The 15,396-nt window shown below is 41.2% G+C and overlaps 1 protein-coding gene across 3 annotated transcripts in view; it reads right to left on the bottom strand.

The window, feature by feature from the left end:
- Mon2 (MON2 homolog, regulator of endosome-to-Golgi trafficking) overlaps positions 1-15,396 on the bottom strand; it is an 82,086-nt gene that overhangs the window by 48,791 nt on the left and 17,899 nt on the right. For all 3 annotated transcript variants that reach the window (XM_052753492.1, XM_052753490.1, XM_052753489.1), the window contains 9 exons: positions 12,774-12,901; positions 12,216-12,347; positions 9,732-9,861; positions 8,311-8,405; positions 7,558-7,683; positions 5,976-6,170; positions 2,666-2,790; positions 2,124-2,260; positions 883-1,036 (listed from right to left, as the gene is read on the bottom strand). In XM_052753492.1, the coding sequence (XP_052609452.1) occupies positions 883-1,036; positions 2,124-2,260; positions 2,666-2,790; positions 5,976-6,170; positions 7,558-7,683; positions 8,311-8,405; positions 9,732-9,861; positions 12,216-12,347; positions 12,774-12,901 (1,222 nt within the window). The remainder of the gene's footprint in view (positions 1-882; positions 1,037-2,123; positions 2,261-2,665; positions 2,791-5,975; positions 6,171-7,557; positions 7,684-8,310; positions 8,406-9,731; positions 9,862-12,215; positions 12,348-12,773; positions 12,902-15,396) is intronic.

Raw genomic sequence — 15,396 nt, forward strand, 5'->3', positions numbered from 1 at the left:
TTAGTCAATAAATAAAACACTGATTGGCCATTGGCTAGGCAGGAAGTGTAGGCGGGACAAGGAGGAGAATAAAGCTGGGAAGTGGAAGGCTGAGTCAGAGAGACGCTGCCAGCCGCCACGATGAGAAACAGCATGTGAAGATGCCGGTAAGCCACAAGCCATGTGGCAAGGTATAGATTAATGGAAATGGATTAATTTAAGCTGTAAGAAAAGTTAGCAAGAAGCCTGCCATGGCCATACAGTTTGTAAGCAATATAAGTCTCTGTGTTTACTTGGTCGGGTCTGAGCGGCTGTGGGACTAGCAGGTGAGAGAGATTTGTCCTGACTGTGGGCCAGGCAGAAAAACTCTAGCTACACCCGTGTATGACAGAGACCTAACACACGTCCTAGTTTGTTCTTGTTGCTGAATAAAACACGATGACTAGAATAACCGGAAGAGAAAAGGACCTCACTGACTTCCTATATATTGAAACTAATTTCTCTCTCATAGAGAGTCCTGAAGTTTACCTATACAACAACTTCCATCTCATATATTGAAGAAATTAGTTTAAATAAAGATGAATTTGCCAAAGGGAATTCAATTCTGGAAGAACTATGACCAAGAGGTCTAAAAATCATGTCATATACATGATTTATAAGAAGCTATGTATGACAACTGAGTCAATTCTTAGGTAAGTAAGTCATATTTCTGCTTTATAATGCTATTAACAGCCTACAAATAGAAGAAAACAAAATTTAGTCCTGATTAAAATTCTTAGAATATGACAAAAGAAAATAAGCTCCAAAATGTATTACCAATGTGAAATATAGTCCAGACAGAAGTGTTTTAAGTATCATCTTCAGTGGTATTATTCATCATAAAACAACGTTGCTCCTACTTACTAGGTGGCTTTCGCGCTGCCTTGAACTGTGACCGTCAGGATAGGTATCCAAGTTCCTCTGTATTCGAACGCTGGCAGCAGAGTGACACCCCCACCTATCCCCACCACTCCTGAGCTAGCTGGTGCTGAGGCTGGGCCGCCGGCATTGTTATTTCCTGTTAGATTAGGAGGAAAAGCAAAGACACCAATTTAGGAGTTGATTACAAGTCAATGAATTCCAACTCCTACTCAGACATAAAGACCCAGTGCTATCAAAACAATGTGATACCTACAAATGACGTTCGTAATTCTCTTCTACCCAGAGAGTTTATTCCCTTAAAACACTACATTTTCTAAATATAAAAATTACTAGAGAGCCTAGGCAGATAGCTCTATTGATAAAGCATTTGTCACAAAAGCATGGGGACCTCAGTTTGGTCCTAAGTACCACAGTTTTATACGTATGTCTCAAAGAAAATAGTGAAAGTTAGTTTATACTGAACCTCATAGTAAATGAACAACATCCAGCAACTTAACAGAGAAGCTCCGATATGAATAAACTGATGGATAAACAGACAGAGGAGTGTCTGAGTTCACTCCCCAGTACCCACAACAAAGCTGCAGGAATAGACGTGTCCCAGTGACTTGCTAGCCTGCCAGCCCAGCCTACGCAACGAGCCCCAGGTCCCAGTAAGAGAACTCTCTCAAAACACAAGGTGGACAGTCCTGGGGAATAACCACCAAGGCTGACCTCTGGCCTATCCACACACAGACACACATACACGGGCCTGTGCCTGCACATGTATGAACACATACACAGTCGTAAGAAGAGAGAAAACCACACTCTTCACTACTTTATATTAGAGCTCTTCTGGAAAGGGGAGTAAAAGCTCAGTCACAGTGGAAGACGATAGAGGGAGAGGAGAAGCCATACACTCATTCCCAAACAAACTCAAATCACGTGAGTCCAGACTCTCTAAAAGAATCCAACAAAGACTTTTTCTAAAACGAAGAATAGCATCTAAACATTCGCCCTTATGAAATCAAAGGAAATAAAAGTATATCAGAGAAGAAAATCTATTCTGGAAAAGAAAATAAACTAGTTTTCCATGGTAAGTTTTCCATGGTCAAATTAATCTTTAATATTTTAAAAATCTTTACTCTCGATGTACTTGGGTGCTTTAAGTTTGTAGAGGCACAAGATTTCTCTAACAGGGAGTACTGTAAACCAAGAGAGAAAATGAAGACAAGTCTGCACATTACCAGCTTGGTTGGCTGTGGCGGTGTTTCCAGTCGGAGGGACGAGAAACAAGGACTGGATGAAAGACCCCAGCGCGTTCACGATGTCGCGGAAAACCTTGGTGGAGTGCTGCTTCATGTCATACGACTGACAAAATGACCTGAGAAATAATTTTAAACGTTTCTGGAAAAGCATTTTAATGTACATAATATGCACATTTTAAAAGCAAATAATATTGCTTAGTAGTTACAATCCCATATTTGGTGTCACTCATCACACCTGAGTGGTTTCTCTAATTTGGATTAGAGACAAAGGCTTAGAATCAAGTCAAAACAAAACAACAACAACAACAACAAAAAAGAAAAAAAATAAATAAATATTGACTGTATTTGCTTAGTAACTGATCTCTCCCAGTCCTTTCCCAAGCTTCCACCTGGTGTGGCATACACACAAACACACCATTTTCTTTGGTAAGCCTCTCTAAAACATTCGAATAGGTACTCAGCTCTTCTTAACTCAGCGGTTCTCAAGCTAGCCATCTAACAGAATATTGCTGTAACTTTACCTTAACAACTGAGGCTGCACACAGAGCCTGTGTATCGACTCCACTGCAACAGCTCGAAGCCACTGTGGCTTATCTGCGTCCAGAAACTTCACCAGAAGTGACAGAAATATTTCACACTCGGTTACCTAAAAAGAACAGGATTTTTAAACATTTCATTGAGTCAAAAAGAAATGATAATAACACTGTCACATCATCTTAACAGTAACCGGGATAAAATGGAGAATGAGAAAAGTTAGCTGGAAACAACCACAGTTTCTCTAACTCTATACCTGTAGCACTGATGATCTGCTAACAGACCTGCTACCTGTAACCCTTACTTCTGGAAAATGTAGTACAGTGTCTTGCCATCTCTAGTCCTGCAAACTGCCAACAGATGTATGATCCGTCCTTCAGCAATACGCTGCATGTGCAGACAACTGGATGCCTAAACAGCAAAGAGGCAGTTTGGTGTGATGGTACAAGTCTAAAATCCCAGCATTCAGGAAGGAGAGGGAGGAGCCAGCCTGGGCTCCAACAGCAAGACCCTGTCTCACAAACCAAAAGAGAACAGGAAAACAACGAGAAACCTGCAGCCGCTGACAGACACACAAACGCAGGCAGGTGAGGCATTAGCACAGGCCCGCTGCGGCTTTACTGAGCACCAGTTCTCACTGCTGTTAGTGACACACTTTTTCTTGTCTTTTAATTTTATGTGTATAAGTGTTTTACTTACATGTATGTCTGTGTACCACATGCATGCATGCTGTCGGTAGTAGCCAGAAGAGAGCATCGGATCCCCTGGACTTGGAGTCACAGACAATCGTGAGCTCTCATACAGATGCGGCAAAATGAACCTGGGTCCTCTGGAAGAGCACAAGGTATACCTAACTGCTAAGCCATCTCTCCAGCCTCCAGTGCAGACTTTATTCTTAACAACTTCTTTATAAGATAAATACTGGCTAAAGCACACCACCCATTACTCATTACATGCATGACGACTGAATGATGAACAAAAATGAACAGTGTAAAGGTAGATGGTTACTCCTGTGTCAGGTAAACAGCAGGAACTATGGAAGGTAAAAGTGAAACTGACTTTGAAATTACTAAATCAAATGGATTCTTGCTGAGTGCAGCTAGGAACTGATGTTTCAGCTGTGGATGCCCCAAAATGAGGCAAGAAATTGGGGAAATAAAATAGCCTTCAAGATTTTAGCCTCAGCAATCAGGAGGGAAGACATTTGGATCTCTGTGAGTTCAAGGCCAGCCTGGTCTGCATATCTAATTCCAGGACAGCCAGGAATACATAGTGAGACTGTGACTCAAATAAATGAAGTCCTTTAGTCCCAGGCCTTAGCTACTGGTGTTTTCTAATGCCTTTCAGTATCTTCAATAGGTGCTTGAAAGCAGGACAGAACCATGAGGATAACAGAAGCAGCAACAACTTCCTAAGAAATGGAGGAGGGTCAGGAGTTCAAGGTCATCATAAGCTACACAATGAGCTCCAAACTGGTCTGGGGTACAGGAGATGCTGTCTTAGAAAAGAAAACAGTCAAAATTACGCAGGTGGAAATTCAGACATCAGGTAAATGTTTGACAGAATCATGCACTCACGGCGACCACTAGCATCTGTCAGTGACAAATCTTTTTAGAAAGACGTCAGTAAAGGAGTGAAGGTGGGGCCAGTGAGCTGACTCAGTCAGTACAGTGCTTGCCGAGGGAGCCGTGAGGACCCGAGTTCAATCACCCGTACCTACATGAACAAGCAGGGTGCAGTGGCTCACGTCATGTCTCTACTCAGCACTGGGGTGGTAGGACAGGTGGATCCCTGGGGATGGGGAGGCTGCCAGCCTAGCCGGATTTTCTAGGCCCAGGTTCAGTGCGAGATCCTTATCGAAAGATAAGGTAGAGGGAGGCAGAGGGAGATACCTCATGTCAGTCTCTGACCTGCACACACACACACACACCATACACACTGACATAACACAATACACCACAAACACACACAAAAAGTGAAATTAAAAAATAAGTGAAAGGGAGCAGGTGTGGTGGCGTACAACTTTAATCCCAGCACTCGGGAAGCAGAGGCAGGTGGATCTCTGTGAGTTCGAGGCCAGCCTGGACTACAGAGCAAGTTTCAGGACAGCCAGCATTGTTACACAGAGAAACCCTGTCTTGAGAAAAAAAGGAAAAAAAAGTGAAAGATTAAATTGGATAAATAATTAAAAACCCATTCTTTCCTTCCTAAAGGCAAGAAATCAAGGTCAGACTAGAGCTATGGTAGCCACTTTAAGTTAGAATTGATGAATTTTTATAAACTCCTTAAGGCACCTTAAAGGAAAAAGGATCGATGCAAACACTGTTAGTGACCCAAAAGGCAAACGTGGACCCAGGTCAGAGTTAAAAGAAGCAAACTTCTTTTAGTAGTTTCCTCTATTCACTCCCGTACGTGAAGAGAACTAACTGACGATAACGCCTCTGAGCTACCTGAAAAGATGAGCTAGTGAATAGTGGGGACAAAGTGGTTGTGGAGCACCTTGGAGCTGCCTGAGACCATGTGTGGGGTACTGGAGGTCAGACAGTTTCATAACACTGTTCGGACTTGTTCTTCAATGTAGTTAACACTCGATCTGATAGCACAAAAGCAATGGCGTTGGAACAGTAAATGCCTCGGCAGCAATCATGGAAGCAACGTCAAATTGTACTAGCATCATTGTATCTTCACTGCCATACACAATTAAAAGGTGCATATATATATATATATATATGTATGTATGTATATACACACACACACATATATATGTATTCTAACATATATAATATTCTAATGTGTGTGTGTGTGTGTGTGTGTGTGTGTGTGTGTGTGTGTGTGAGAGAGTGTTTTATCTAAAAACGACCTGATGCTAGTTTCCACTGTTAACTTGATTGAATTAATAAACACCTAGGGTGTTCATGGGGTACACGTTTGGGTACCTGTGTGAGGGTCCCGAGGAGGATTAACTAAGGAAGAGAGTTCACCTTGCACGTGGGTGACACCTCCAACCAAAGCCAGGACCCAGATGGAATAAACGGGGAGATGGAGGAGGCCCGAGGCCATAGACATGATCACTGCTTCCTGGCTCCCATGAGGCGAGCAGCCTTTGTGACATCCCCACAACCACGACATGTCTGCCTAACTCAGGCCCCAATAATACAATCAGCTGGCTAAGGACCAAAACCTTTGAAATCCCGAGCCAAAGAGTGAGTCTTCCCTCCTGTGAGTTGTCAGAGAGACAGGACGCTAGCACCCACTGCATGCAAACATGTGCAAACGTGTCTGGAAGCCAACACTTACCAACAGGCTGTAGAACTGCTTGATCAGGACAGACACCACTCTCAGCAAACGCATGCAGATGGGGAAATACGGTTTTTCGACTGGTGCTGGAGAAGAGGAAGTGCTGGAGCCTTGTCTGAACTTTATATTTGGAGAAAAGAGCTTGATCACAAGCGGGCACACCCTCTCCTTGAGGAGGAAACTGAATTCTTGATGCTATTTGCAAAGGAAAAGAGGAATTGACTTAGTTTGTGGTAATACTTCTAAAGCACAGTCACACTAACAAAAAAAATGGAATCATCGTAAATAATCTAATTTACTGAGTTACGTTTTTCTTACTAAGTTTGCTCTGACAACTTGTATATAATGTATATAATGTATATACTGCCTTCTGCTGACTCTCCCAACTTCTCCTATTTCCTTCCCTCCTACCTTCGCCATGCCTCCCCTTTCCTTACAAACCTCTTTCCCATAGTCATTGTTTTTCCTTTTCTTTGCTTGTTTCCCTGAGAGTTTAACTAGCACCATTTGTGCAATCTGGGTTTGAGAGCGTCAGTTAGAGACTGGACGCTCACGATTGGGGATACAACTGGGTATGATGCCTGCCCCTCTCCCAGAATCTGAACATTGCCAATAAGTCAGCAGTAAGGTCTCATGTGGCCCTTGTCATAATTTACACACAGGTTTGAAATGTGCACTGTTCTTAAATGGACTAAACCCAAATTGGAAATATTTCAAGAAGGTTCTTTTAAGAAATGCCTTATTTTGGGGGCTGGAGAGGTAATTTCACTGTTTAACAGCACCAGCTCTGATTCTGATTTTTTATTTTGATTCTGAGTCCAGGTTTGATTCCCAGCACCCACATAGTGGCTAACAACCATCTGTACCTCCTGTTACAGATCTGATGCCCTCTTCTGGCCTCCATGAACACTGCATGCATGTGGTACACAAATGTACACACAGGCAAAACACCCATGTAAATTTAAAAAAAGAAAAGAAAAAGAAATGGTTTACTTTCACAACTCCAATTGTGAGTTGTCTGTCTAAAAAAGTTTCTAAGATTTATTCTAATAATAAAATTTTAAAATGCTGGGGGCAAGAAAGACAGGAAGGCAGAAAGACAAGAAGACAGAAAGACAAGACAGGAAGACAGAAAGACAAGACAGGAAGAGAGGAAGACAAGAAGGCAGGAAGACAAGATGACAGGAAAGCAGGAAGACAGGAAGACAGGATGAGACAGACAGGAGGACAGGAAGAGACAGACAGAAAGACAGGAAGAGACAGACAGGAAGACAGTAAGACAGGATGACAGGAAGAGACAGACAAACACTAAATCAAAATTATGACTGTAACCCCAGTGTTCAGGAGACTGAGGCAGTTACACTTGTAAAACCTTGTCAAAAAAGAACAAAAAACACCACCAAGAAAAATGTACCTTAAACTCTCATAGAAAGAACAACCAAATCTCACAAAGCAGTCTGGTCTAAAGCCCAAGGCTATGTCTTTGCATCTTCTAACATGGAAAAAGACATGCTGATTTCTTGACCAATACCTATGAAAAACTAACATTAATTCTGTGACAAGATAATAGCAATCGGCTTACTTGTAGAAAGACTTGTGGAAAGTCATTGAGGACTGACTCTAGCAACTCAAGGCCAAATGTCCGAGTCATTTCAGTCATGCCTACTAGCCAGTAAGGGGCGTCAGCATTAACCAACTGACAAAGGTCCTGGGAAATAATCAAACAATATCATGTATACAATAAAATATGCTTTCCACAACTCACAGATTATAAAACTGAAGCAAAACAAATCTATTTTTCCTAAAAATTAAGCATCAGTAACTCAAATTTTGATAAATAATACATTCAAAAGATTTTAGCAAACCTCTATAGAAGCATGTAACTATAGACAATAAGCAGATAACTATAGACAAGCATTAATGTTATTTTAATAAAGAATAAACTCCTAGTCTTACTCTGCTTAGAATGATCTAGTCATGCCAACTCATGTAAGGTATTTGTGTATCAGATTACATTAAGTAGACAGTAAATTTATTACTTAAACTTTTCTCATTAAGGGAATGTTTCTGTAGAATTAATCATCCCGAATATATCTATTTTTCCATTTCCAAGTTTAATTTCACTTCCTTACAGTGAGTCACAGCATTTGACATGTTGGTCAGGCATACAGCAGATGCAGAGGTCTTTCTTCAGTCTTTAGAAATACTTGAATACTAATTTTGACATAGTTAATATTTTTGCATTAAAAATTATATCAGACATAAATTCTAAAACAAACCCTCCCCCCCACAAACTCCATGCTTCAATAGAAATGACTTTTGTCAGCCAAAATACCTGGAAGAGCATGTATGCATCTTTAGCACAAGGCTTCAGGGTGCTGACAGACCTCCTGTTACTGTTTCCTTGGACCAGCACTGGCGGCTCTATGTCTGCAATCAAAATAGGCAGGAATGGGAGTTAATAACGACCTTTAGCAATCATACACCCTGTTCAAAATCAATCCCTTTCATACAACCATAATCCAGGAACGGGAGTTCATAACGGCCTTTAGCAATCATACACCCTGTTTAAAATCCATCCTTTCGGGCGGGAGAGATGGCTCAGAGGTTAAGAGCACTGGCTGTTCTTCCAGAGATCCTGAGTTCAATTCCCAGCAACCACATGGTGGCTCACAACCATCTGTAATGAGATCTGGTGCCCTCTTAAAAAAAAAAAAAAAAAAAAAAAAAAAAAAAAAAATCCATCCTTTCTACACAACCACAATCCAGGAACAGGAGTTAATAACGACCTTTAGCAATCATATACCCTGTTTAAAATCCATCCTTTCTACACAACCATAATCCAGGAACGGGAGCTCATAACGACCTTTAGCAATCATATATCCTGTTTAAAATCCATCCTTTCTACACAACCATAATCCAGGAACAGGAGTTCATAATGACCTTTAACAATCATACACCCTGTTTAAAATCCATCCTTTCCATACAACCATAATCTAGTAATTTCAGAACTATGTCTCCAAAGTGAAAAACTGATATTTTTATATAGAGTACCATAAGAATCACTCTTCATTTTCTTACATGCATTTTAATAAGCTTATTATTTTTATTTACACATTTGATTTTCCCGGTCTCTTATTTTTAGCCCCTTTATCACATGACCGCTAAATCTGTAATAAACATCCAACATAAAGCTCACTACATAACCATCTCCTCTGCCTTTTACCAGCTTCCGAAGGGTTAACTTCTTGATCTGCCACTGCAGCCGTGAGTCATGGGCTGCGCCAGCTAAGAATCAGCTACAGTGGGTTTTCCGGGCTCACAGCATATTTAAAACAAAACAAAACAAAACAAAACAAAACAAAAACCACTAATACGATGTGTACCATTCTCTGGGCTGATAACATAGCCTATGGGCAAAGGTGGCTGATGCCAAGGATCCACATGGTAGAAAACAAGAGCTAATTCTCACACTGTATGTATGTATGAGTTATATCATGTGTGTATATGTGTGTATAAGTTTTCGGGTGTTTTGTGTTTCTTTGAGACTGTATCTTGCTGGCCTCAAACCTGGGGTCCTGCTGAGGCTAGGGTGACAGGTGTGCACCAGTCCATTTGTCTCCAAAGGACTATACCGGGTAAATTTTCTAGCTTTGGGGCATTACAGCTCACAGGGTGAAAGGTAACGATGAGTGAAAATTCAATCCTGCACATAAGAACCCGCTCGCAAACAGGAGGAGCCAGGTCACACGTCACCTTTGCGTTGCTCGTCTTCGGCCACCATCCTCTCGAAGACGACGGTCACCACCTGCCGCACCGTAGCAGCAGCTGTGTTGTTTGTGATGTTGTCCTTGGTGAAGTGGAGTCGGAAACAAAGAACAATGGCCTGCAAAACAATTCCTCAGTGTGAGTCAGACTGAGGAGCACGGATGTTAGCGATCAGATGGACACGGTAAAAGAAGTTGTTCAGTTAGACTCTAAAAGTTCCACCTTCTTAGAAAATAAAACTATAAAAGTCCACAGCCAAATAAGATTAGCCAAAACAGTTTGAAATGTGTCTTTCCAAATGTGGTTCATTTAATGTGCACAATAGTGTGTCATGCTTTATTTTCCCAGAATGCCTTGCTCAAGTATTCATGTTTTTTTGTTTTTTTTGTTTTTGTTTTTTTTTGTTTTGTTTTGTTTTGTTTTTCGAGACAGGGTTTCTCTGTGTAGCTTTGCGCCTTTCCTGGAACTCACTTGGTAGCCCAGGCTGGCCTCGAACTCACAGAGATCCGCCTGGCTCTGCCTCCCGAGTGCTGGGATTAAAGGCGTGCGCCACCACCGCCCGGCTTCAAGTATTCATGTTTATCCCATCACTAAATCGTTAGAGAAGTACTATGTCAATGACTAAACTAAAATAAATAAAAGTGTACTATTATTAAAAAGGTGCCACACTTTTCTCTTTAAAAAGCAACTTTAGGAAACTTTCTATACACTAAGTTGTACTCCTTAAAGGCATATCATTTCATGAGCTCTCCCTGACCCATTTTGATCACCCCAGCATTTCCTTGTGCATCTCCACGGTCCATTCTTCCTCTCCCTGACCCATTTTGATCACCCCAGCATTTCCTTGTGCATCATCTCCACGGTCCATTGCTTCCTCTCCCTGACCCATTTTGATCACCCCAGCATTTCCTTGTGCATCATCTCCACGGTCCATTCTTCCTCTCCCTGCCCATGGAGAGCTAGCTGTCTGATTGTTTTTTCCACTATTGACCACTCAGCATTTTCTACAACTTCATATAAAATATTCATGTATTATGGTCTGGCGTCTTTCCTTTAGAACCCTATTCATGAGTGTGTGTGTGCTGTCCTGTGTATCAGCAGGAGTTCCCTGTCTATTACTGAGGAGATTCCACCTACGCCTAACCATTCATCTGCTGACGGACATTTGAATAGTTTCAGTTAGCCTACTTTGAATTAGGCTGCTATGAATATTCAACTATAAGTTTGTCTCTGTGAAGACATTTTCATTTACATTGAATAAATACCTTGAATGGCATGGCTAGGTCCCAGGGTAACCCAGGTTTATTTATTTTTAAGAAACCGCTACTTTTCTAAAGTAGACTTACAATCTGTAATTCTGATGAGTGATTTCAGAACTATTCTGTCCTCGGCAGTATTTGGACTGGTGGCGTTTACAGAGTGTCACTGTCCTGATGGCTGTGATGACCGTTCTCATGGCACCGGCAAATAACGGAGGTCAGGAGCCTCTGCCATGCATCGGCTTGTCGCCATGCATCAGCTTGTCGCTGAGCTCCTTGCCATGAAGTGTCTTGAGAATCTGTCAATTCTTCACCAGGTTATTCTGCCCCAGATAATACTTTAAAGCTCTTTAGAAGAACACGTGTGACCTTTGTCAGACACCTGTGACTGTTCTCCTCTACCCTGTGACTCTTTTATGGTTCATGGACCATGAAATTCAAACTCTAAGAAATGGTTGTGCACACCGGTATCACAAAGATCTTCTAAGAGTTTAATAGTTGAAAATATGTCGCTCTTGGAAAAATATAAAACGCTGTGCCTTATCAACTTATATCAAAAGTTTTAAAAGATTTATTTTTATTTTATGTGTCTGAGTGCTTTGCCTGCATGTAAGTACACTGCCTGAGAGCCTGGTGCCTGAGGAGGCCAGAGAGGGTACTGGGTACCAACCCTTGGCCTCTGCAAAAGCAACTAGTACTCTTTTTTTTTCCTTTCTGTAACCCTGGCTGTCCCAGAACTCACAGAGCTCCACCTGCCTCTGCCCCCCAAGTACCAGGATTAAAGGCATGCACCACCACTGCCCAGCACAACCAGTACTCTTAACCACTTAACCACTGAGCCATCTCTCCAGAGCTCTTACATTCCATTTTTAAATGGCACGATCACGCTGTACTTCAACCTAAGAGCACATCATGTTGCCACACAGGAGCTTTCATGCTGATCGATTTTGTATTATACGTTGGTACTTGAATTTGAGCAGCAAACATTTCATTTTCAACAAGGTAGCATACTAAAATAAATCCTATAGTTATAGAGGTTGGTCAAGCACCACAAGGTGATGCCCCCTAATGTGGAGGCACGGATGGCTCCATCACAATCACTGCGGAGAAGTTAGCTGCTCTTCATTCCAAGGCACCAGGCTTTCTCTTTTAGTCAGCTTATTCAAACACTACCTCTAAGCATTTATAAATACCAATTCAATATGTTCCTTACCTTGGACAGTGCCTCGTCATGAACTACTGTGTTGGTTGTTAAAAGAACAAGAACTGTTTGAAGCAGCTTAAGTTCTTCAAGGCTGTTTTCCATCAGCTGCCAAAGCATGTTAATTATGTTTCCAGCAGCAGTCTGTGAATCAGAAGATGGAGCACAAAATCAACTCAGATCTGAGAGATGATGGAGAAGATGTTCATAGTAATATTTGTTCTTATTTTCCATCATCAAATCAGATAGAAACAAAATACATTAATGAGCAACACATTATCAATTCAGATAATCTCCATTTTAAAATATGAACTATATTAAATAACTATTCTGTGACACTGAAAATTGGCTTGATCCTAAAATCAGCAGGTGTACTACTGAACAATGCTCTCTTAGGTTACAGGTAACTCAATGAAATATATTTAATCTTTAATGCTAACATTATTTTTAAGTTATTTTTCTGCTTTCATAAACCTGCTTCACAGTACACATCAGACATGCTTCACCCATCCGCATGAAAGCCATTGCTACGACTCTGAATAGGCAGTTCAGATAAATTCTTCACACTACCTCAGACACCACTTCATGTGACATGAGTCTCTGAATGGCGGCCAAGCACAGCTGAGTGATCTTCGGTTCCTTGGTCCCACACCCCATTAGGAAAGGCTGCACAACTTCTGAGCTGTTTTCTTTTAATGCTTGATTCAGAAAACATGTAAGGTAAATTATTGGATCTAGTCATAAGGAAAAATATTTGTCTACATATTTACAATCTATGACGATTCTTTTGATGTAAAATAAACATTCAAATAGAAACAAGTAACAAGAGTTCAAGTACTTCAGACAGTACAGTCTCCACCTCACCAAAGGCTTCCCAGGTTTTTCTACCATGGAACTGTGGGGGCCTTCCCCACCTGCCAGATACTCTTTGAGGACATGGATTCTCACAAGTTCAGAAATTACCATTTCTTCATGTTGTACAGGAGGGAAATAATAAGAATTCGTATTATAGAGCAGCAAGAATTATTAAATCCTATGTACATCATGTCTTCCACAGTTCACTAGCACTCTAGATTATTTGTATATGCTATGAATTAGCTCTAATTTCTTTAAGAAATAAACACATTTTTTTTAACAACGATAGCATTATTCTTATTATGGAAAGAGAGCTTTAAATTAACTACTTGAATACACAAACTTTTATTCCAAATATTAACTTCTACCAACTCTACAAGTTTTAAAGTAGCAACAAAAATATAGAATTCATATAATTGAATTCAATTAACCAATTAAATTTATTACATGAAATTAAAAACTTGCTTAAAGGCAAAAAAAGACAAATAAAACAAGTTTGTCACATTCAGAGAAACTGAATAAGTAACATGGAATTCTAAGTAGAGAACATTAAACTTAGGAGTCTGTTTTCAAGGAAACAAAACTCACTAATTAACTACATGTATATCTGAGTCATAAGCATTTTTTTCAAAAGAACTCAGAAAAGTCATTGATAATCACCACTGAAAGTGAAAATCACCTCAGCCACTGTTTCTTTCTTGTGGTGTTGGCAGTATCAGGTGTGAACTCCCTCGGAGGGAGCAAGTCTCCAATTCAATCAGAGAAGAGTTGATTTCACCCTTAACAGTCGTGCCGCTAGAGCAGCGTTAGGTTATGTCCTGCCTGGAAGACTGGCATTCTGGACTGCAGGAGTCACAGCAGGATGAGACCATGGATGACTTTTCTGCCCAGCAGCCTCTGCTGCACCTTCCTGCACTATGACAGCTAGCCAGAAGAGAAGCGTCCAGCTCAGCTCCACTTGATTTCCTTACACATCACAACCGAAGTGTGTGGTATTTCACCATCGTTATCAACCAGCTCTGGTGGGCAAGCAGAGCCAGCGGCACGAGCTTGTGTTGTTCTGTGGACTCCCTGACAAACAACTCATAAGGAGCTCCTCACGCCTGGCACTGGGGGTTTTAGAAGTGATGGTACCTAGACATTCAGGAATCTCCCTCGGACTCTCCCAACTGCTGTTTTCCAACCGCCTTACCAGCGGCAGGTTTCCATATGGGTTTTTCATGCAGCCTTAGTTGTGCTCACCCTGATCTCTTTCTTCCCCATGTCCGCTTTGCACCCCACTCCCCAAACTCTTCATCTGTTTTCATATCATCTATGTTCAGCTATCCTCCCTCCCTTAAGGCAACCTCCACCCAAATGAACTCTTTTTAGTTCCCTTATACCAGCCAGCGACTCTCAATCTATGGGTTGAGTGGCCCTTCCACAGGAGTCTCCTAAAACCACCAGAAAACACAGATATTTACATTATAATTCCTAACAGTAGCAAAATAACAGTTATGAAGCAGCAAAGAAATACTTTTACGGTTGGGGTTACCACAACAAGAGGCACTGGATTAAAGGGTCGAAGCATTAGGAAGGTTGAGAACCAGCGCCTTATGCAGACACCTCAGGTTAAACACACAAGTCTAAAGATCTGAAGCTAGGATCCAGGAGAGACAGAACATGTGGCATTTGTCTTTCTGAGGCTGGGTTACCTCATGCAATACAATTTTTTTCTAGTTTCCATCCATTTACTTGCAATTTGTGGTTAGTTTTTTTATTCCTGTTTTACTTAGTATTTTTGACATTTATCCATGATATTTTTTACAATAGTTATGTATCCTGTCAAATAAATTTTAGTTTTATATTCTTTCATTTTAAATTAAGACTTTGAGAATTTCATACATGTATACAACATTTTGTTTTGTTTTTGTTTGTTTTGATAATATCAACCCTCCACTCTCTCCAACTCCTCCTAAATTCCCCCTTTTCCTGTTCCCCTCCCAACTTCATACCTCTTTTCATAGTCCACTGGTTCAAATCAGCGCTGTCTTTATGTCCTGGATGTAAGAGCACCCACTGGAGCATGGGCAACCGAACAGAGAGTACTTCCCTGAAAAACACTGAGCTTGTATGGCGCCTTCAACTGCCCACACCCTTCAGGTAGGGTGGGGCTTCCTGAGTCCCTCCTGCAGCCATGTGAGGTTTCTGACTGGCTTGATCCTATGTACATCTATCTTATGCTGACAACCACAGCCACTGAGAGCTCATGAGTACAACGGCCCTGTTGTTTCCAGAGGACATTTTCACAACAGCCTTCCCCAACCCCTGGTTCTTACAGTACTTCTTCCTCTTCTAC

This window comes from Peromyscus californicus, unplaced genomic scaffold (assembly GCF_007827085.1).
Source record: "Peromyscus californicus insignis strain IS unplaced genomic scaffold, ASM782708v3 Scaffold_24__1_contigs__length_46423439, whole genome shotgun sequence".
Taxonomy (NCBI): Eukaryota; Metazoa; Chordata; class Mammalia; order Rodentia; family Cricetidae; genus Peromyscus; species Peromyscus californicus.